Genomic DNA, 23,956 nt, shown 5'->3' on the forward strand with positions numbered 1-23,956 from the left:
GTGTGGCACTACCTACAAGGGGGCCTGTGCAGCACTACCTACAGGGGGGCTGTGGCAGTATCTACAGAGGGCAGCGTGTGGCAAAAATTTACAAATTAAATTCATCCGATTTTAAAACGGACAGGGAGAAAAACGGTTGCAAAACGGGTCAAAATCGGCCATTAATAATGGCAACTCGGCCCGGAACGGATGCACACTGGGCGGGAGAAACGGCCCAAAACGGCAGATTTTATCGGCCGACACTCGTACCTTCTCGTGTGAATAAGGCCTTAATCAATTTGAAGACCGTGCGAGTTTGCGCCAAAACCGCATATCACTGTGATTTTCGCTGCAACGTGTAAACCCAGCCATGTCACAGTTGAACATTTCTAACTTGCAATTAGCGCCATTTTCGCCATAGTTTGAAGGTATACAGGAGTCCGAAACCAGAAACTCTATTATTAATCACGCGCGTGAAGCGTTTACTCCGCCCAGAAAGGGGCGGGTTCTGTTTAATATTCCTGAACTATGGAAACCGCGATAGTAGGCGTGTCTTACTAATGTCAGTTTCGTCGGTCTGGAACAACTATAGCCAATCGGAAACAAGAATGAAAAAAAAAAGAGGCGGGTTACTCGCTAGTCTATGGTAAGGAGCAAGGTAAGCAGTACTTCCAAGATGGCGTCTCCATCAGCATCGCAGCTGGAGCTGAACCTATGCGAGTCCCCGGTCCCAGCTTCAATGTTCTCCCCAGAACCTGACGCGGAGGATTCGGATTGCAGTTTTGACGGGGAGCCTTTGAGGAATGGAGAGTCTGACGTAGACCTGACCTGTAAAGTAAGCGCTCTGATGGCCGGGGCTTGTATGACAGCAGGGCCCCCGGCTAAGTGTAGGGGCAAGTGGACGTGTCACTTGGGAGAGGGCGGCGATGTGGGGGCCTCTGTACCTGCCGTCAGTTCTACGTATCCCGCTGGTGTCTGTGTGGTAATCCATATACTGTAGGTGGATTCATTCATTGTGAGACCTGCAGATCCGACCACTCGGTAGAATACTTCATACATCTTTATGGCCTTTAGTGTTGATCCTGTACAGTGTACAAGTACGAGAATAACTTTTTCTCCATAGGAGTCAAGGGAAATGTTACATTACCATTGAGCGATGTAGGTGACAGTTCTGGATCACAGATGAGGGACAGCTTTTGTAGGCTGATGTGTTGTAAACGCAATGGGGGAGATTTACCCCATTTTCTGAACACCCCCAAATCGTACTTGCCGTTGTTTAGGCCTGGGTTCACATGTGGCATAAATGATAAGCGGAAACAATAGCTAAATTTCGCTTTTTTTTTTTTTTTTTGTTGCAATTGAATTCAATGGGAGGGTAAAGCGAACCCGCAACAAATAGCAGAAGTTGCGATTTTTGTGGAAAGCTGCGATTCTGCCGCAGAAACCGCAACTCTGAAAAAATAATAAAAAAACTCTTGTACTTAGAATTCTGTTCTGCTTCTGCCCGGCCTCCAGGGATGATGTTTTATCCAATGTGGCCGCTGCAGCAGTCACATGGGATGAAAGGTCATCCCGGGGGGCTGGGGCTGCAGAGGGATGCGTCGCCATAGCTACGGGTAAGTATAACATTTTTGTTATGTACCGTTTTCCTCAGCGGACATTCCAGGCGAAAAACCACCACAATTTTTTTTTGGGCTGGAATTCCCTGCGGCGCCTAGGGTGGATACACTGTCTGCTTTAACACAGCGTATCCGCCCTTTGTGAACATACCCTTTAAGGCTGGATTCACACGAACACACTGCAGGGAGCCGGGCTCCTAGCATCATAGTGATGTACGACGCTAGGAGTCCCTGCCTCTGCGTGGAACTACTGTCCCGTACTGAAAACATGATTACAGTACGGGACCGTTGTCCTGCAGCGAGGCAGGGACTCCTAGCATCGTACATAACTATGATACTAGGAGCCCGGCTCCCTGCACTGTGTTCGGTCCGGGACTTGCGGCCGAAATACGTTCCGTCCTTTACGGACCGAACATGCTCGTGTGAACCCAGCCTTAGGCCTCATGCATGCGACCAATAGCCACGTGCACGGCCGTGATTTTCGGGCTGGCAGCGGAGTGTCACCTGCGAGCCGCCCGCAAATCGCGGGCCATGCACATGGCCGTGTTATTTCCTATGAGCCTGGACACGGCTGTAATAAGACTTGCCCGTTCTTTCTGCGGTCCAGGCTCCCGGGCCATGCATGGACCATGGAAACCACAGTGGTGTGCATGGCCCCATAGGAATGAATGGGGCCGCAATTCTCCCGTGGATTTTCGGGGGAATTGCGGCCGCAAAAGTACGTTCGTGAGCATGGGGCCTAAGTTATTTTCCTGAGCTAAAATCCTTAGTAAATCACTTGCCTATCGTGCCTTGCCTCATTCTTCTCACAATTAAAAAATAAATAAATATATATCTGTATAGCACAAAGTGGTAGGCTGGTGTATAAAATACAATAATCTATGACACTGGTGTGACTGTTTATTTCTGGCTTTGTAGTGTATTGTTGTATGTACGCTTGTTCCTAGGCAGTAATACGGGCCATGTAATGAGGCTTTTTATTTTCCTCTATGAATGGACTGTAGTTCCCATCGGGCAGGATCTGACTGTCATTGTCCTGAGCGCTGCACATTTCCATTCTCTGGCTCTGCTCTTCAATTCTGGCTTATTTTCTTCATGTGGTGGACAATCTGGTATCATTTACTGCAGCTGATGAAATGTGGTGGAAACTGGATGACGATTGTGGGTGTAGACAGTCGCATTCCTCCGCTCTCTAGACAAACTGTCCTCTATTCATACTCTACGTGTTGTAGATATCCCAAGGTACTGAAACTCTTCTGTCACTTTGTTCCCTATCAGGTTATGTCTTTTTATTTACATTGCAATGTGGTTATTGGCTGCTCAGTTTTATACGTGAAACTTGATTTTATCTTTTCACCTGGAAAAAAAACAAACGTGTGGCCAATAATCGCATGTCAAAACTGCAGCAATTATCTATAAAATACATATATTTTTTGAGTGTATGCGCCCGGCCCATCCCTAGACTTACACGAGCGTGTCTGATTTGGGTCGACAAAGTCAGTTTTTCATGCTTATGACTGTCCGTGTGCCAATCCTGTTTCTCTGTGAGCACTTCCTGGTCGTCGTCTTTCTCTTTTCTCCTTCCCTTTTTTTTTTTTTTTTTTCTTTTTTTCCTCTGCATTTCTTTAGCAACTGATGTGTGAAAAATGCACAGCACAGGGATGTTATCCATGTCCGATCCGCAAAACCGTGGATCTGTTGCGGTTTATTTGTCCTCCTATAAACTTCCGTAGTGCATCCATGTGTCATCAATATCACGGAGCTGCAAAAAAATAATAATCTGGAATTGGTCCCAAACACCTGAGCAGATCGCGTGATCCGCAAATCTGGACAGTAAAATAACATGTCCTGAGTTTTTGCAGCACGGATCTGTGAACATCCTGGTCGTGTGCATGGGGCCATATAAATGGATCTATACACAAATATTTCATCCCATGTGACCGCTGCAGCCAATAACAGGCTGCAGTGTCACATGGCCTGCAACGTCATCGTAGGAGGCCGGACTATGTGCAGAGATGAGAGAGGGGTTAAAGTGTAGCTAAACGTTCGACAAACTTCTGACATGTCATAGTGACATGTCAGAAGTTTGTATTGGTGGGGATCCGAGCACGGGGACCCCCACCAATCGCTAGAACGAAGCAGCTGAAGTGCTCGTGTTAGCGCTCAGCCGCTTAGTGTCTGTTCTGCTATTTCCGGAAATAAATGTATCGGTGTACGGACTCAATACAAAGTCTGAGTCCGTACTCCGATATATCGGCTTTCCGGAAAAAGCCGAACGAAAACGAAGCAGCTGAACGCTCACACGAGCACTTCAGCTGCTTCGTTCTAGCGATTGGTGGGGGTCTCCGTGCTCGGACTACCACCAATCCAAACTTCTGACATGTCAGAAGTTTGTCGAACGTTTAGCTACACTTTAAGTATAAATGGCTTTTTTTTTTCACAGCGCCGCTTTCCACAGTGGAAATTCAGATTGAAAACGACACCACAATGTGGTGCGATTTTTCGGACGGAAGGTGCTGCGGGTTCCAGGTTGGATACGCTGCGTGGTTTTTATGCAGCGTGCTCGACCTGTGGGAACCCGGCCTTATCGCAACACCCTGTCCTGATCTTAACATCGTAGGAGTGAATGTGATTTAGACCTTCACAATTGATGTCCGTGCCTAACTTCACTAAATGTAGATTTATGATTGGAGGCTTTTGCTGCGATCTTGTAATTGCTGTAAAGCCGCTTATGTAACTATACCCTAAATATGAATGGATGCAGACCTCTCAAAGTTATGCTCCAAAATTCTATTACGGTTAGTGGGGGCTGGTATAGCCAAAGGGAGAGAGCCCCTCTGTGGTTTTGAAATCAGATATTCAATGAGCATATAAATACGTGAGATGGCGTGCAAGATTTTTTGTGCCTGTATGAGTCCAAGTTCCCACAGGACGGATAGGCTGCGTGAAAACCATGCAGCGTATCAGACCTGGAACCTGCTGTATATTCCGTCCAAAAACCGTGCCGTTTTTTTAGATTGGAACTTCCGCTGCGGAAAGCAGCGGTAAAAAACGTTCATAATTACGTGGGCCGTTGTTATGGCGACGCATCCCTCCATTGTAGTCTGGTCCGGCCTTCCTGGATGACTCTGCAACCTGTAATTGGCTGCAACCGTCACATGGGATGCAACGTCATCCCTGGAGGCTGGACTGCAGGAAAGAGACTTCTGGGTGATTTTTTTTTCATATATATATATTTTTTTCCCTTACCAAATTATTATATATTTTTTTTGCAACGTAATCACTGAGAATACAACGCAAAAGTTGCAACACTTGGCTTTTTGTGGGTTTTGCATAAATTGATATGCTGCGGAATTAAATTCAGCACCGCAGGTCAATTTATTAAGATTTCCGCTGCGTTTTGTTTCCGCAGCGTGGGCATGGGATTTTCTAAATTTCATTCACTTTTTTTTTGCTGCTACTGTAAATGCTGCAGAATTTCCGCACGGAATTCAATTGCGGAAATTCTGCTGCATTTACGCTACAAGGGAACCCAGCCTTACCGCCATAATCCTGGCCTGACGCTGGGTCTAATGATCTAAAACAGGGTACTGCAGCCAGCGGCACTCCAGCTGTAGTGTAACTACAACCCCCAGCATGCCCTGACCTAAACTAACAGCACTATTGCGCTCGTCTGATACCGGCTTAAAACTGCAGGCTCAAAAACTGATAGTCTTTAATACTGCCAGATTGTTTGTATAAGATCAGTCACCTTACATTGAAGTGCTCTTAAAATAGTTTGGAATGACGTTGTAATAGTGTGATGTGAACAATTGGTTGGACTGTTTCCATTCCAGTGAATGTAAAAAAATTAATAAAAACGTTTAAGTAAAACCGTGGGAACCACTAGTAAGCCAGGAACAGGTGTCAGGTCTTTCAAAGGCCTTAACAAATACTGAATGTTTGCTCTTCAACTACGTTATACTCCAGCAAGGGGCCTCTAAACAAATTAAATAAGGCCTTGTTCACACCTGCGTTTGGCATTCTGTTGGTCTAGTCCGTCAGTGGAGCAGAGCAGACAAAATGGAAGTTGCCCGACGGACACTGCTTGCGGCTGACGGAGCCTATTGACTTTTAATAAGTTCAGTCGAGGCGGCCGTGGTTGTACTAAGAATAGGGCAGCGTTCTGTGCGGTTTGCAGTATTCTCGGCCAGATCTGTGACGTAGGCCCCTAACCGAGCCTCCAATGCAGATGTGAACAAGGCCTTTGAATACACCCATATAATCTCGTTGTTCATATAACGGCCGTATTCTGTACATTAACTCTTAAGGTGTCACAAGTAAAGCCGTTTGTGTGCAATCATCTATGGGATGTCCTATAACGCTATTGAAGTAGTAATAAAATGTATGGGATGGGCAAGGTCCTGTAAAGCTAGCGCAACAAGCCGGGTTTATTTTCAGTCTCTCAGTTTGTAATGTGAATAGACCTTTTTTAAAAGACAATTTAAATTATCCTGGTTATGTCTTTCAACTATTTACTACTTGGATTATATGTTCAAAGCTTTCTTCAAGCTTAACTATTGTTTATACCTATTTGGGAAATGTTTGAAGTATGTATATAAATAAGGGAAAGACCTTTAGGGTCTGGTTCCATTTGGGGTTTCCGTTCATCCATTCCGCCAGAGGAACAGATGGCTTCTATTTGCTTTACCGTTGATTTCAATGGTAATGCTTCTGTTTCCGTGCTATAAAGCTTCGGTTTTTTTTTTCCGTCTCACCTGAGGTAAGTCAACACAGCGTTTTTTGACAAGCAGAACAAAATCTGCCTCAAAATTGCAGATTTCGAATTGCCGGCATCTTTTCATGCTGTTTTTTTTTTGTTTTTTTTCCCCAAGGCTCCCATTACTTTTAATGGGAGATCAGAGGCGAAAAATGCTTGAAGACGCAGCACGCCACTTTTTTTTTTTTATTTCTGTTATCAGGCAAAAGCATCCCGGGAAAAACAACAAACTCCTCTGCCTCCAATAAAAATCAATGGGCGTTGATTTGGGGCGTTTCTTGGCGCTGATTTCAGCGTGGTTTCCGCATCAAAATCGGCGCCAAAAAAAGGTGAGTGCTACTCCTTTGAGGAAATTGGGGCCCTGAATTATGTCAGATTAACCCCTTCCCGACATTTGTCGTGAGTATACGTCATGGAAAGCCAGTGCTTCCTGCAAAATGTCGTATACTTACGACAAATGTTTGGCATCGGCTCAGAAGCTGAGCCGGTGCCATCATCGCCGGATCTCAGCTGTATCTGACAGCTGACATCCGGCTGTAATGGCGGGGACCGAAATTAGCTTCGATCCCCGCTATTAATCCCTTAAGTGCAGCGCTCAAACGCGATCGCTGCATTTAAGGTGTTTGCAGCTCATCGGAACCCCTGCAATGAAATTGCCGGGGTTCCGGTGGCTGCAATGGCAACCGGAGGCCTAATACTGGCCTCCCGGTCTGCCTGGCACCGTAGCCGGTCAAGATCCGCCCGGCGGCGGAGCCTGATCGACTTCCGTAGCCGCAGGCAAGATGGCGCCGGCTCAGGAGCTGATCCAGCGGTGGAAGTCAGCTGTATGTTACAGCCGACATCCACCTGTAACGGCAGGAACCGGAGCTAGCTCCCGATCCCTGCCATTAACCCCTTCGATGCAGCAATTGAATGCGATTGCTGCATCGTAGCGGTTACTAGCAGATCGCCAGCCCTGACAGGCAATCAGGACTGGCGACTGCTACTATGGCAACAGGAGACACAATGGTCTCCTGCTCTGCCATTACGGAAGCCGATTTAGGCCCCGCCAGGAGGCGAAGCCTAATCGGCTTGCTGTCAGTGAATGACTGACAGATCTAATACATTGCACTACGTAGGTAGTGCAAAGTATTAGAAAAAAAAAAATCTGACCGTTGGACCTTCAAGTCCCCTAGTGGGACTTGAGAAAAAGTGTAAAAAAAAGTGCAAAAAATAAAAGTTTGAAAACCATAAAAGTTTCAAGTAATAAAATAAAACACAATCCCGATTTTACTCTTATCAAGTCCTTTTATTATTGAAAAATATTAATAAACCATACGTATTTGGTATCGCCGCGACTGTAGCGACCTGAGGTATCAAAATATTATATTTATTGCACGCGGTGAACAGCGTAAAAAAAAAAAATTTAAATACTTTACCAGAGTTTCTGTTTTTTTTGGTCACTGCCCTACAAATATTAGAATAAAAAGTGATCAAAAAGTCGCACGTATCCAAGAACGGTACCTATAAAAACTATAGCTCATCCCGCAAAAAAACAAGCCCTCATACAGCTCCGTCGACTAAAAAGTTATGGTTCTCACAACTTGGCGACAGAAAAAAGACATTCTTTTTACAAAAGTAATTTTATTGTGCAAAAAGTTGTAAAACATAAAAAAGTGCTATAAATAAGGTATCGCCGGAATTGTACTGACCCACAGAATAAAGTTAACGTAATTTATAACGCATGGTGAACGCTGTATAAAAAAAACAACTAAAAAAGCTGTGCCGGAATTGCATTTTTTTGTTTACCTGGCCTCCCAAAAAATAGGATAAAAGGTGATCATAAAGTCGCATGTACCCCAAAATGGTACCAATAATAACTACAGCTCGTCCCACAACAAACCAGCCCTCATTCCACTACGTCTATGAAAAATAAAATTAGTTATGGCTCCAATAAGTCCGGAAATAAAAAAATATGCAGTTGTGCAGCCCGAGGGGAACATTTCTTCTGTTTCAAGAGGCGATTTATCAAGGACCTAAAATTAGGGAACCAGGAAGGGGAGAGCCCAAACATATCTGCTGGAATCGAGGGTGCCCGTATTATACCAGGACAACACTTCCTAGCAAAATTCCCCAAACTGCAAAGGTGCGGAGTGTGGACCAAAACGGGGATAAGAAAGGACGCCATTTATCAGTGCGACACCGGCCTGTGCAGAAAGGATTGCTTCACAGCGTAACACACATCTATGGATCATTTTATTGTTTTTTTTACCCCATTATTATACCACCTGACTATGCCCCTTATGTACTCCGCCCGGCTTACATGTACCCCCACATTATAAATGGAAACACCAGCAATACTCAAATAAATCTACTACCAAGCAAAATCCGCTCTCCAAAAGGCAAATAGCGCTCCCTCCGCTCTGAACCCTACAATGTGCCCAAACAGCAGTTTCCTTCCACACACATGGCATCGTCATACCCGGGAGAACCCTTTTAACAATTTTTGGGGTGTGTCTCCAGCGTCATAAGCTGGGCATGACATATTTGCCACTGAATGGCATATCTAGGGAAAAATATACACTTTTAATTTTGAACTTTCCGCAGTGCAATCATTTATGGAAAAGACCTGTGGGGTGAAAATGCTCACTACACCCCTTAATAAATGCCTTGAGGGGTGCAGTTTCCATAATGGGGTCACTTCTCGGGTTTCTTTTTATTATTTCACATCTGAGCATCTGCAGTTGTGAACCAATACTTTGTAAATCGCCAAATTAGGCCTCAATTTGACATGGTACGCTTTCACTCCTGAGCCTGGTCGAATGTCCAGGCAAAAGATTAGGACCCCATGTAGGGTGTTTCTAAAACCGGGAAACCCAGCATAATAATTAGAGAGCTGTCTTGTTATGGTGGCACAAGCTGGGCACCACATATTGGCATATCTGCGGAAAAAAAATCCCATTTTCACTCTGCAACATCGAGTGCCCACCAATTTCTGCCAATCACCTGCAGGGTTAAAATGCTTACTACACCCCTAGGTAAATGCATTGAGGGGTGTAGTTTCCAAAATTCCTGGGGGGTTTCCACTGTTTCTGGGGGGTTTCCACTGTTCTGGGCCCAGAGGCGCCCAGAAACCAATCCAGCAACATCTGCACTCCAAATGGCGGTACTTCCCTTCTGAGCCTTGCCATGTGCCCAAACAGTAGTTTATGACCACATATGGGGTATTGCCGTACTCAGGAGAAATTGCTTTACAAATGTTGGGTTCTTTTTTTCCTTTATTTATTGGGAAAATAAAAAAATTTGCGCTAAAGCTACGTCTTATTGAAGAAAAAGGATTGTTTTTATTTTCACTGCCCAATTCTAATAAATTCTATGAAACATCTGTGGGGTCAAAACGCTCACTACACGTCTAGATGAATTCCTCAAGAGGTGTAGTTTCCTAAATGGAGTCCCTTTTTGTGCGTTTTCATTGTTTTGTCCCCTCAGGGGCTTTGCAAATGTGACCTGGCCTCCGCAAACCATTCCTGCTAAATGTGATCTCCAAAAGCCAAATAGTGCTCTTTCCCTTCTAAACCCCACCGTGTGTCCAAACAGCCGGTTATTACCACATGTGGGGTATTGTTTTACTCGGGAGAAATTGCTTTGCAAATTTTACGGTGCTTTTTCTCCTTCAGTCCTTGTGGAAATGAGAGAATTACCTAAACCTCCATTTTCTTTGAAAAAATTTAGATTGTCTTTTTCAGGGCCTACTTCCAATAATTTATGCAGATAACCTTTGGGGTCAAAATGCTCACTATACCCCTAGATAATTTCCTCAATGGGTGTAGTTTCCAAAATGGGGTCACTTGTGGGGGGTTTCCACTGTTTTGTCCCCTCAGGGGCTCTGTAAATGTGACATGGCGTCCGCAAACCATTCCTGCTAAATTTGAGCTCCAAAAGCCAAATAGCGCTCTTTCCCTACTCAGCCACGCCGTGTCTCCAAACAGCCGTTGTTTACCACATGGGGGGTATTGTTTGTTTTACACATTTTGCGGTGCTTTTTCTCCTTCAGTCCTTGTGCAAATGAGAACAAATTAGCTAAACCTACATTTTCTTTGAAAAAAATGTAGACATTAATTTTTCACGGCCTACTTCCAATAATTTCTGTAAAAAACCTGTGCGGTCAAAATGCTCACTATACCCCGAGATAATTTCCTTGAGGTTTGTAGTTTCCCAGATGGGGGTCACTTTTGGGGGATTTTCACTGTTTTGGCACCGCAAGAGCCCTTCAAACCTGACATGGTGCCTAAAATATATTCGAACAAAAATAAGGCCCCAAAATACTCTAGGTGCTCCTTTTCTTCTGAGGCCGGTGCTTCAGTCCAGTAACACGCTAGGGCCAAATGTGGGATATTTCCTAAAACTGCAGAACCTGGGCAACAAATATTGAGTTGCATTTCTCTGGTAAAACCTTCTGTGTTCTAAAAAAAATTGTATTAAAAATTTATTTCTGCAAAAAAATATGACATTTGTAAATTTCACCTCCTACTTTGCTTTCATTCCTGTGAAATGTGTAAAGGGTTAAGACATTTTCTAAATGCTGTTTTGAATACTTTGAGGGGTGAAGTTTTTAAAATGGTGTGACTTTTTGGGGGTTTCTAATCTATAAGGCCCTCAAAACCACTTCACAACTGAACTGGCCCCTGTAAAAATAGCCTTTTGAAATTTTCTTGAAAATGTGAGAAATTTCTGCTTAAGTTCTAAGCCTTGTGAGGTCATAGAAATATAAAAGGATGTTCAAAAAACGATGCCAATCTAATGTAGACACATGGGGGATGTTAATTAGCAACAATTTTGTGTGTTTATAACTGCCTGTCTTACCAGCAGATACATTTAAATTGAGAAAAATGCAAATTTTTGCGCTAAATTTTGGTGTTTTTCACAATTAAATACTGAACATATCGAGCAAATTTTGCCAGTAACTTAAAGTGCAATGTGTCACGAGAAAACAATCTCAGAATCGCTTGGATAGGTGAAAGCATTCCGGAGTTATTACCACATAAAGTGACACATGTCAGATTTGAAAAATGAGGCCCTGTCAGGAAGGTCAAAAGTGTCTAAAGAGGGAAGGGGTTAAAATAACTCCTAACCAGTATTGATGATTTCTTTTTTTATCTTTAGAAATTATATTACAGAAAAACTGAGGCAGCAGGGAAAGGAGTATCTTCAATGCATATTCTTTTTGTACTAGATGTACCAATAGACATGCCAGAATATCATGAAAGCAGGAGTTTTTTTTGATCTGTGCATTTCAAAGTTCACTTCTAAATATTATCTTTCCTTTATTTTCAGCATGTGTTGGTTAGCCCCAGTGCAGAGCAGTATGACAGTCTACTACAGCAATTACGAGATCGAATGGATGAGGGAAGGGGGGAGACGATATATGTAATCGGGCAAGGGTCTGGTAAGTTTCTTAAAGATGAATAAACTGTTGGTGTGCTTTGTTGCTCTCAAATCTATAACTAACATGGTAGGAGAGAGATCTAATATTAGATGTGCAGTTGTATTTTAGTGATAAACTAGTTATTACATCTTCAAATTAGGCACGTGTACAAACATACTGCCACAATATACAGATAAGGAAACTATAATGTATATTCTACCATAGGAAAATGGACATATCCTGTGTGGATTGTGGGGGAAGGAAGTAGGGAGGTATGGAAGAGGGAGAAGGGTAACACGAGTAGTGCTTGAGCGACACTAATGGAAATGGTAACAGTGATGCGAAACTGGTTGGTATAATGGCTTTGCATCTTATGGATACACGGGTCGCGACTTGTAGTAGCGGAGCCTCCTAGATTAGAAAGATTATAGCGTTCCCAGGTTTGAGCTTCTTAGTGCAGTTGTGATGGACAGGTCTGGATGTAATACCACAGCACAGGCAGAGATTCAGAGATGCATAGTTTTCCCCAAAAACAGCAATTAAAGGCTATGTATAGAGAATACATAACCGCTGTATCTCAAAAAGTCAAACGCATACTAATTATAAAGTTACACCAAACACACTGACTGACCTGTATATTATTAAAAAAAAAAAAAAAAAGCCCATCAAAGGTTTATTTCGCCTTTAACCCATTGCGGAGCAGGAATAAACTGTCACTATGTGAAATCACATAGTGATAACACAGCGACGGCAACTGTCATTGGGAGCTAACCATCTGTTACCGGCCTGGGGACCAATCAGCAGGCCCCCATGCCGGCAATTGCTATGATTGGTCAGTCTCTGAAGACTGACCAATCAGCCATTTGTGACGTCTACAGGGGAAAGCTCCTGTCACTTTCTCTGATCTCCTCATTTCTGTGAGATCCGAGAAAGACATGTAAAAAAAAACAAAACACAATTTACAGTACATCCCTCATGACAGCACCACAAGTGGTTGCCCTATTGACCTCTATAGGGACAGGAAGATAGAGAGGATAAAAGGCCTCTCCCACCACCCACTTGCCAGTGTTCTTCCTGTCCCTACAGGGTCAGGAGCAGAGAGTCGTTGCTCCTGTGTTGCTGCAGGAGAAAAACTCGGGCAAGGGGCAATATCGGGGTGTCCGTGCACTCCCCCTTCTATTCCTCCTAAAGCCTAGGCTAATACCAGTCTAACGAGAGGTCCCTTAGCTCCCAACCTAAAACACCTACCTTAGGAATCCTAGGCAGGGTTCCGGTAGAGTGTGGGGTTCGGGATTCCCAAGCAGGCTTCGGCCTGGCCGCGTGACCAGGCGGGGACCGGCAGCTCCATAGGCTTGGAAGCACAGGCAAAAGCATCCTCGCTGCGCCGCATAGCAGGCCTCAGTCGCCGGCTATGACGCGGCCGCACCTCAACGAATAGCCGCGACCGGAAATGACGTCGGGCTACTTCCGGTCTGCGGCCATCTTGGAAGGCGGGAAATTCAAAACGCCTGCATTTAAAGGGACACGCACAGTTATGTAGTTAGAGCTGATACCTCTAACTTGGATTGATATTTTGTGGATTGCATGTTGCATTGGCTGTTACCTGTTGCGGAATGGAACTTCCTCGTTGTGACGGAATTCCGGATATGTCCCAGGGTCACGTGAGTCCCCTGGGTTCTAAACATTATAGAAGAAGGGTACAAAATAGAATTCTCCTCCATTCCTCCAGAGAAATTTCTAATAACCCAGTACCAAGCAAAAGACCTTCATCAGATCCTTATCCGGGACGTCCAGAAACTACTCAAATTGAGAGCAATTACTCCAGTTCCCCACAACGAAAAATTCAAGGGCCACTATTCAAAGATCTTCTTAGTCAAGAAACCAAACGGTTCTTACAGGACAATAATCAACCTGAAGGTCCTGAACAAATGGGTAAAATATTGAAAATTCAAGATGGAGTCTATCAGATCGACTATTCCTCTAATAAGGGAAGAGGCATCAATGTGTACGATCGTTTTTTTTTTTTTTTTTAACCCCTTCCCGCTATTGGGCGTAACTGTACGCCCGAAAACCAAGTGAGTTCCCTCACTCGGGCGTACAGTTACGCCCTGCAGATAAAGCGCGCACAGGAGCTGTGCGCGCTTTATCTTCAGCGGCTGTCAGCTGTTATACACAGCTGACATGCCGCTGCGATGGCTGTTACCGCCGATCGCAGCCATTTAACCCCTTCAATGCGGCTGTCAATGACGTCCGCCGCATTGAAGTGGTTGACAGAGGAAGGGAGCTCCCTCTGTAACCCCCGGGCCCCCCTGCGATGGATCGCGGGTGGCGATTGTTGCTATGGCAACCAGGAAGCCGTTACTAGGCTTCCTGGTTGCCAAGGTACGGTAGCCTATTGGGTCCTGCCCGAGGCAGGACCTAATACGCTAACTGTCAAATGAAGAATGACCGTTACGATGCACTGCACTACATAAGTAGTGCAGTGTATCGTACCGGGGATCAGAAGACCAGATCTTCAAGTCCCCAGGTCAGTGTAAAAGAAAAATAAATAAAAGTTAATAAATAATAAAAACAACACTTGCGCTGTTTCCCTGATCAACTCCTTTATTATTAGGAAAAAAAATGAAAATATGAAAAAATAAATACACATAATAGGTATTGCCGCGTTCGGGAAGGGCCTGATCTATAAAAATATCACATTATTTTTACCGCACGGTGAACACCGTAAAGAAATGTAATAAAAAACAATGACCGCATTTAATTTTTTGGTCATCTTGTCTCAAAATTTTTGCAAGTAACGCAAAATGGTACCAATAGAAACTACAGTTCGTCACGCATAAAACCAGCCGTCCTGTAGCGATATAAACTAAAAAATAAAAAAGTTATGGCTGTCAGAAAATGGCCACACTAAAACATGATTTTTTTAGAAAAGCGTATTTTTACTGTGGGAACGTAGTGAAACGTAAAAAAACTATATAAATTTGACGCTGTAATCGTATCGCCCCGCAGAATAAAGTTAACATGTTTACACTGCATGGTGAACAATGTGTAAAAAAAAAAACAAAAAAAAAAACACGTGCTGGAATGGCTGTTTTTTGGTTTCCTCATCTCCCAAAAAATGGAATAAATAGTGACAAAAAAATCACATGTACCCCAAAATGGAACCAATAAAAATTACAGCTCGTTCCACAAAAAACGCGCCCTCACACAGCTCCGTCACCCGAAAAATAACACGTTATGACTCTCAAAACGCAATGATTCTAAATGACGGCCCAGACTCCTTTTTAGGTCCAGTAGAATTTCACTAAATACCCCACATTGTCATTTGCTGGACCCCACAGGTGGACCCTGTAGATACAGCGGAGATGAGGAAACTTTACGGCCTTGTGCTGCTTATAGGGCTAGTGAAGAAGTCAAATATAAGGCAACACTGGAGCGCAGATATTTTGTATAATACCCAATAAACCCGGCCTGTGCATAAATGATTGGTTCAAAGCGTACCACACCAATCCATGGATTATTCATTCTCCCCATTATTACATCATCCTATTATGACCTGTTGCACTCCGCCCAGCTTACATATACCTTGATGTACTCCGCCCAGCTTATATATACCCTGATGTACTCTGCCCAGCTCACACATGCCCCCACATTATAAGCTGAAATACCACTAATACACCAAGCAAAATCTGCACATCAAAAGCCAAATGGTGGTCCAACTGAGCCTGGCAGTGTACCCAAACGGCAATTTATGACCACATATAGGGTATTCTGGAGAACCCGCTTAACAATTTATGGGATGTGTCTACGGTGGTACAAGCTGGGCACAACACATTGGGCACTGAAATGGCATATCTGTGGAAAACTGCAATTTTCAATCTGCAACATCTATTGTTTACTCATTTTTGCAAAATACTTGTGCGGTCAAAATGCTCACTACACCCCTAGATCAGTTCCTTGAGGGATCTAATTTCCAAAATGGGGTAATTTTTCGGGGGGTACCACTGTACTGATACTATAGCTCAATGCAACATGGTGTCAAAAAACGCATCTTATAAAATCTCCACTCCAAATAGTAAATGGCGCTCCTTCCCTTTAGAGCCTTGCTGTGTGTCCAAATAGCAGTTTGACCACGTGTGGGGTATTTCCCTACTCTGAAGAAGTTGCTTTACAAATGTTACGGTGCTTTTTCTCCTTTATTTGTTGAGAAAATGAAAAATTTTTAACTAATGCTGCGTCTTATTGGAAAATGTAATGTTTCATTTTCACTGCCTATTTCTAATAAAATGAGACACCTGTGGGGTCAAAATGCTCACTACACCCCTAGATGAATTCCTCAATGGGTGTAGTTTGCCAAATGGAGTCACTTTTTGGTAGTTTCCACTGTACTGTTACCTAAGGGGCTTTGCAAAAGCGACATGGCTCAGAAAAACCAATCCAGAAAAATCTGCTCTCCAAAAGCCAAATGGCGCTCCTTCCCTTCTGAGCCCTGATGTGTATTCATACAGTACTTTATTACCACATATGGGGTATTTCCGTACTCTGGAGAAGTTGCTTTACAAATGTTACGGTGCTTTTTCTCCTTTATTTGATGAGAAAATGAAACCTTTTGACCTAAAGCTACGTCTTAGTGGAAATTTTTTTTCATGTTCACTGCCCAATTCTAATGAAATCTATGAAACACCTGTGGGGTCAAAATGCTCGCTACACCCCTAGATGAATTCCTAAATGGAGTCACTTTTGGGGGGTTTCCACTGTTCTGGTACTTTAGGAGCTTTACAAATGCGACATGGTGCAGAGAAATGAATCCAGCAAAACCAGCGCTCCAAAAGCTAAATGGCGTGCCTTCCCTTCCGAGTCCTGCCGCTTGCCCAAACAGCAGTTTATGACCACATGTTTGGTATTTCCGTACTCTAGAGAAGTTGCTTTACAAATGTTGGGGTGCTTTTCCTCATTTATTTGTTGAAAAAAATAAAAATTTTGAGGTAAAACTACATCTTATTGGAAAATGTAATTTTTAATTTACACTGCCCAATTATAATGAAATCTGTGAAACACCTGTGGGGTCAAAATGCTCACTACACCCCTAGATGAATTCCTCAAAAGGTATAGTTTCCCAAATGGAGTCACTTTTGTTTCGGCACCACAAGACCTCTTCTAACCTGACATGATGCCTGAAATATAATTTAAGAAAAGGAAGGCCCAAAAATCCTCTAGGTACTCCTTTGCTTCTGAGGCCGGTGTTTCAGTCCAGTAGCGCACTAGGGCCTCATGTGGGATATTTCTAAAAAGTTCAGAATCAGGGCAATAAATATTCAGTTGTGTTTCTCTGGTAAAAACCTTCAGTATTACAGGAAGAATGGATTAAAATGGAATTTCTGCAAAAAAAAATGAAATTTGCACATTTCCCTTCCACTTTGCTTTAATTCCTGTGAAACGCCTAAAGGGTTAAGAAACTTTCTAAATGCTGTTTTGAGTACTTTAAGGGGTGCCGTTTTTAAAATGGGGGGGATTTGTGGGGGTTCCTAATATATAAGGCCCTCAAACCACTTCAGAACTGAACTGGTCCCTAAAAAAATAGGCTTTTGAAATTTTCTTAAATTTGAGAAATTGCTGCTAAACTTATATAAGCCTTGTAACGTCCTAAAAAAATAAAAGGATGTTCAAAAAGCAATGCCAATCTAAAGTAGACATATGGGAAATGTTAGCTAGTAACTATTTTGTGTGGTATAACTATCTGTCTTACAAGCGGATACATTTGAATTTAGAAAATTTTAATTTTTTGCACATTTTCTCTAAATTTTGGTGTTTTTCACACAAATATTGAATTTATCGGCCAAATTTTTTCACAAACTTAAAGTACAATATGTCACGAGAAAACAATCTCTGGAATGCTTTTACCTATCCAAGCGATTCTGAGTTATTACCACATTGACATGTCAGATTTAAAAAATGAGGCTGTGTCATAAGGTCAAAGTGGCTGCGTCCTGAAGGGGTTAAAGGATGCGTATTATCACGTTCCTATCCACCCCGCTTACCAGAGATTCCTCAGATTCGCGATTTCAGAACGGTCCTTCTATTCTCCGCTTCCAGTTTGTCTGCCTCCCTTTCTGCATTTCCTCCGCCCCCAGAATTTTTACAAAAATTATGGCAGAGATTATGGCATTCATAAGATGTCAGGGCATAGTAATTATCCCATATCTAGATGACTTCCTGTTGACAGCCGATACTCCGTCTATTTTAAACAGTTATCGGTCACAGATTCTTTCCCTACTACAGGAATTGGGATGGATAATCCACTTCCAAAATTCAAGTCTTCCTCCCCAAAAACAGAAGGTCTTCTTAGGAGTGCTACTAGACTCCTCCCTTCAACATTCCTTCCTCCCAAGAGAAACAAATACTTCTACTGAGAGAAGTAAGGAAATTTTGGAGGAAAAGCGCCTGTTCCATAAGGGAAGGAATGCAGATGTTGGGAATGATGACGTCTTGCATCCAATCTATTCCATGGAGTCAATTTCACTCCAGACCCTTACAGAATCTGATCCTGTCCCAGTGGGATCAAAAACAGGACTCCTTGAATTCAAATTTCCGAGACCGAGAAATCATCTCTCCATTGGTGGCTCTGCACAAACATGAGCAAGGGGGTCCCCTGGAGAACTTCTTATGTGGTAATTACCACAGATGCCAGCAAACACGGCTGGGGGTCGGTAATCCAAGACAAGCACTTTCAAGGCACATGGCCTGTTCAGATGAAGATGATGTCCTCAAACTTCAGAGAACTAAAAGCCGTATGGGAGACACTTCTAAGAGCTTCACTCATCATAAAAGGGACGCATATAAGAGTTTTATCGGACAACACAACAGCGGTGTCCTTTCTTCGCCATCAAGGGGGAATAAGACACACTCATAAGGCCCTCTCTACACAAATTTTCAGTTGGGCAGAAGAAAATGTCCTATCCGTCTCTGCAGTCCACCTAAAAGGCTCAGAGAACCGATTAGCAGATTTCCTGAGTCGGGAAAAAGTAAACCCTGGAGAATGGTCCCTAAACAGGGAAGTCTTTCTGTCCTTAACCCGAAGATGGGGTTATCCACAAATGCTTATCCACAAATGCTGTTTGCCACAAGGAAAAACTCCCTAGTAGAGACCTTCTTCTCCCTAAATCTCAAAGACCCCATTGGGAGTAGATGCATTGTCCCAACCCTGGGACATGGATCTGGCCTATGCCTTTCCTCCGTTTCCTCTAATACCAATGGTATTCAGAAAAATCCAGGAAGATTTGACAAAGCTCATCATTATTCTTCCCTATTGGCCAAAAAGAAGCTGGTTTCCAATCGTAAAGTACCTAGCGTTGGAAGACCCTATCATGCTCCCAGTCAAGAAGAATGTTTTCTCCCTGGGTCCCTTATTCTCTCAGGGAATAGAAACTCTGAAGTTGTCAGCATGGATCCTGAAAGGCAGATCTTGAGGAACCACGGTCTGTCAGATGAGGTAATTTCAACTATCTTATCAAGTCATAAAGAAGTTACCTCAAAAATGTATCAAGAAATTCTGTTCCTGGTATGGAGACCCAGGACCAGACCCCTTTTCTCCCAGCATCGTGACAATCCTAGATTTTCTACAATCGGGATTCAAAAAAGGGCTTAGCCCTAGTACCTTTTTTTTAAAAGTGCAAATTTCATTTTTTAAAAAAAATTTTAATACTCCTTTAGCTGTACATCGGTGGATCAGAAGATTCACTCAAGCAGTCTCTAAACTGAAACCTTCCCTAAAGAAATCCATTCCTACCTGGGATTTAAAAGTAGTGTTAACGGCTCTTTGCGATTTCGCCCCCCCCCCCCCCTTTGAGCTGCTTAACTCGATTTAGTATACATTTTTTAACTAAAAGCTGCATTCTTAGTCGTTATTACTTAAGCAAGAAGGATTGGAGAAATCCAATCTGTTGGTCATAGAACCCTACCTAAAAGTACAAAAAAACAAGATCATTCTAAAGCTAGATCCTTCATTTATTCCGAAGGTATCTACTGCCTTCCATAGGGAACAATAAATCTACCTTCCTTTTGTCCAGATCTTAAAGACCAACAAGAAGAAAAATTCCATTGCCTGGATGTCAGGCGAACAATTCTTCAGTATCTGGATAGAACCTCCTCCTGGAGACAAGATAAAAATCTATTTGTCCTGTATGGGGGAAAGAATAGAGGAAAGAGCGCCTCAAAAGGCTAGCAAGATGGGTAAAACTACCATACAAGAAGCCTACAAGTCCCAAGGCATCAAAGCCCATTCATTGAGGGCAATTTCGGCATCCTGGGCAGAAAGAGAAGCCTCTATGGATCAAATCTGCAGAGCTGCCACTTGGTCAAGCCATCATACGTTTTGCAAACATAGGCTAGATGTTCTGTCAGATACGGATTTAAGCTTTAGACGAAAAGTCCTCCAATCCGTAGTCCCGCCCTGAGCATTATAACTTGGTATTGCTCCTGTGGTGCTGTCATGAGGGATGTACTGGAAAGTAGGAATTAGACCTACCGGTAATTGTATTTCCAGGAATCCATCATGACCGCACCACAGGAGGTTGCCCTATTGACCTCCATAGGGACAGGAAGACAGATGTTAAAGAGGCTCTGTCACCAGATTTTGCAACCCCTATCTGCTATTGCAGCAGATAGGCGCTGCAATGTAGATTGCAGTAACGTTTTTATTTTTAAAAAACAAGCATTTTTGGCCAAGTTATGACCATTTTTGTATTTATGCAAATGAGGCTTGCAAAAGTACAACTTGGTGTGTTGAAAAGTAAAAGTACAACTGGGCGTGTATTGTGTTCGTTACATCGGGGCGTGTTTACTACTTTTACTAGCTGGGCGTTCTGATGAGAAGTATCATCCACTTTTCTTCAGAACGCCCAGATATTTTGTACAATACCACGGACACCCTTTGGAAGTGCGACTCCTACACCCAAAAATCCGGCCTGTGCATGAAGGATTGGTTCAAAGCGTACGTCACTATCCATGGATAATTAATTTTATTATTTATTCACCCCATTAATTACATCATCATCCTATTATGACCTGTTTCACTCCGCCCAGCTTACATATACCCTGATGTACTCCACATAGCTTACATATACCCTGATGTACTCCGCCCAGCTTACATATGCCCCCACATTCTAAACTGAAACACCAGTAAAACACTAAACAAAACTACCAAGCAAAATCTGCACTCCAAAAGCCAAATGGCGCTCCTTCTGGGCCTGGCAGTGTGCCCAAACAGCAGTTTATGACAACATATGGGGTATTACTGTACTCTGGAGAACTGCTTAACAGTTTATGGGGTGTGTGTCTCTAGTGGTACAAGCTGGGCACAACACATTGGGCACTGAAATAGCGCATATCTGTGGAAAGTGGCAATTTGCAATCTGCAACATCCACTGCGCAGTAATTTCTGCAAAACCTTTGGGGGTCAAAATGCTCACTACACTTCTAAATGAATTCCTTGAGGGGTGTAGTTTCCTAAATGGGGTCACTTCTCGGGAGTTTTCACTGTACTGGTGGTACCTCAGCGCAATGCAACATGGCGTCAAAAACAAATTTTGTAAAATCTCCACTCCAAAAACGAAATTGCGTTTTTCCCGTTTAGACCTTTGCCGTATGTCCAAATAGCAGTTTACAACCATATATGGGGTATTTCCCTACTCAGGAGAAATTGTGTAACACATTTTTGGGTGTCTTTTCTCCTGTATTCCTTGTGGAAATGAAAAATTCTAAGCTAAATCTACAGGTTATTGGAAAAAAAAAATTTGTTCATTTTCACAGCCCAATTCTAATAAAATCTATAAAACACCTGAGGGCTCAAAATTGGGATCACACCTGGGGAATTTCTACTGTACTGGTACTTCAGGGACTCTGCAAATGCGACATGGCCCCCAGAAACCAATTCAGCAAAATCCAAATGGTGCTCCGTTCTTTCTGAGCCCTGCCGTGGGTCCAAACAGCTGTTTCTAACCACTTATGGGGTATTGCCGTAATCAGGAGAAATTGCTTTAAAATGTTGAGGTGCTTTTTTCTCCTTTATTCCTTATAAAAATTAGAAAATTCTGGGTTTTTTTTTTTTCAGAAAAAAGTCTCCATCTTCACAGACTAATTCCAATAAATTCCTGTGGGGTCAAAATGCTAACTATACGACTAGAAAAATTCCTTGAGGGGTATAGTTTCCAAAATGGGGTCACTTTTGGGGGGTTTTCACTGTTGGTCCCTCCAGGGCGTTGCAAACGTGACACGGCACCGAAAACCATTCCAGTAAAATCAGCGATCCAAACTCCATATGGCGCTCCTTCCCGTCTGAGCCCTGCTAACAGCAGTTTATTACCACATATGGGGTGTTTCCGTAATCGGGAGAAATTGCGTTACAAATGTTGGGGTGCTTTTTCTCCTTTTATTCCATGCAAAAATGTGAAATTTCTACGTTTTTCCAGAAAAAAAGTAGATTTTCAGTTTCACAGACTAACTCCAATAAATATAGCAAAATACCTGTGGGGTCAAAATGCTAACTATACCCCTAGATAAATTCCCTGAGGGTGTAGTTTAAAAAATGGGGTCACTTTTGGGGTGTTTCCACTGTTTAGGCACCACAAGACCTCTTCAAAGGAGGCCCCAAAATCCTCTAGGTGCTTCTTTGCTTCGAAGGCCGGTGTTTCAGTCCATTAGCACATTAGGGCCACATGTGGGATATTTCTAAAAACTGCAAAATCTGGGCAATAAATATTGAGATGCGTTTTGTCAGGTAAAACCTTCTGTGGTACAGAATTTTTTTTATTATAAATGAATTTTGTAAAAAAAAAAATGAAATTTGAACATTTCAGTTATACATTCCTGTAAAACGCCTAAAGGGTTGAAACACTTTCTGAATGCTGTTTTGAATACTTTGAGGGGTGCAGTTTTCAAATTGGTGTTTTATGGGGGTTTCTAATATATAGGGCCCTCAAAACCACTTCAGAACTGAACTCGTCCCTGAAAAAAATTGCCTTTTGAAATTTTCTTAAAAATGTGAGAAATTGCTGCTAAAGTTCTACGCCTTGTAACGGCCTAGAAAAATAAAAGGATGTTCAAAAAACGATGCAAATATAAAGTAGACATATGGGAAATGTTAATTAGTAACTTTTGTGTGGTATTACTATCTGTTTTACAAGCAGATACATTTAAAATTGGAAAAATCATAATTTCTAAAAAAAATTCTCAATTTTGTTTTTCACATATAAACAATGAATTTATCGACCAAATTTTTTCACTAACAAAGTACAATATGTCACGAGAAAACAATATCCGAATCAATTGGATAGGCAAAAGCATTTCCAAGTTACCACATAAAGTGACCCATGTCAGATTTGAAAAAATGGGTCTGGTCCTCAAGGGGTTAAAGAGGCTCTGTCACCACATTATAAGTGCCCTATCTTGTGCATAATGTGATCGGCGCTGTAATGTAGATTACAGCAGTGTTTTTTTTTATTTAGAAACTCATTTTTGACCGAGTTCTGAATGATTTTAACTTTATGCTAATGACTTACTTAACCCCTTAGTGACAACCAATACGCCTTTTCACGTTGGTCACTAAGGGGCCTTAGGCTAGGCCGACGCCTTTTCACATTGGCCCAGTCTAAGTCCTGCACGGCTGTACCGTGCAGGCTGGAGCCGGGGCTCTGCTGTTTGACAGCTGGGCTCCTGCTCCAACACCCGCGATCGACGTTTACTTCGATCGCGGCCGTTTAACCTGTTAAATGCCGCCGTCAATAGCGACCGCGGAATTTATCTAGTTTACAGAGGGAGTGCGATCCCTCTGTCACCCATCGGCGGCCCGCAAATGCAATCGCGGGTCTCCGATGGGGTGTCATGGCAGCCAGGGGCTTCATAAAAGCCCTAGGACGCGCCGGAGGCACGTCCTAATAGATTGCTTGTCAGATTTACACTGACGGGCAATAATACAAAGTATATCAAAGCATTATAGCAGCGATCTGAAGATCGCACAGTAAAGTCCCCTAGTGGGAATAAAAAAATAAGTAATAAATGTGAAAAAGATGAAGAATAAAAATTACAGTAAAAAAAATATTTATTTTTCCATAAGTGGTTTTATTTAGTAAAAGTGTAAAAAATAAATAAAAGTACACATATATGGTATCGCCGCAACCGTAATGACTCAATTAATAGTTA

The 23,956-nt window shown here is 42.8% G+C and overlaps 1 protein-coding gene across 3 annotated transcripts in view; it reads left to right on the forward strand.

Moving 5' to 3' along the window:
• The first annotated feature begins 606 nt into the window (after positions 1–606).
• The window catches only part of GTPBP1 (GTP binding protein 1), a 46,155-nt gene continuing 22,805 nt past the window's right edge, over positions 607–23,956 (forward strand). The window contains exons 1-2 of one of the 3 annotated variants that reach the window (XM_075833586.1): positions 607–625; positions 11,671–11,782. In XM_075833586.1, the coding sequence (XP_075689701.1) occupies positions 623–625; positions 11,671–11,782 (115 nt within the window). In that variant the 5' untranslated portion in view covers positions 607–622. The other 2 variants (XM_075833584.1, XM_075833583.1) reach the window with 2 other exon arrangements.

The sequence above is a fragment of the Rhinoderma darwinii genome, chromosome 7, assembly GCF_050947455.1.
Source record: "Rhinoderma darwinii isolate aRhiDar2 chromosome 7, aRhiDar2.hap1, whole genome shotgun sequence".
In the NCBI taxonomy this organism is placed as follows: Eukaryota; Metazoa; Chordata; class Amphibia; order Anura; family Rhinodermatidae; genus Rhinoderma; species Rhinoderma darwinii.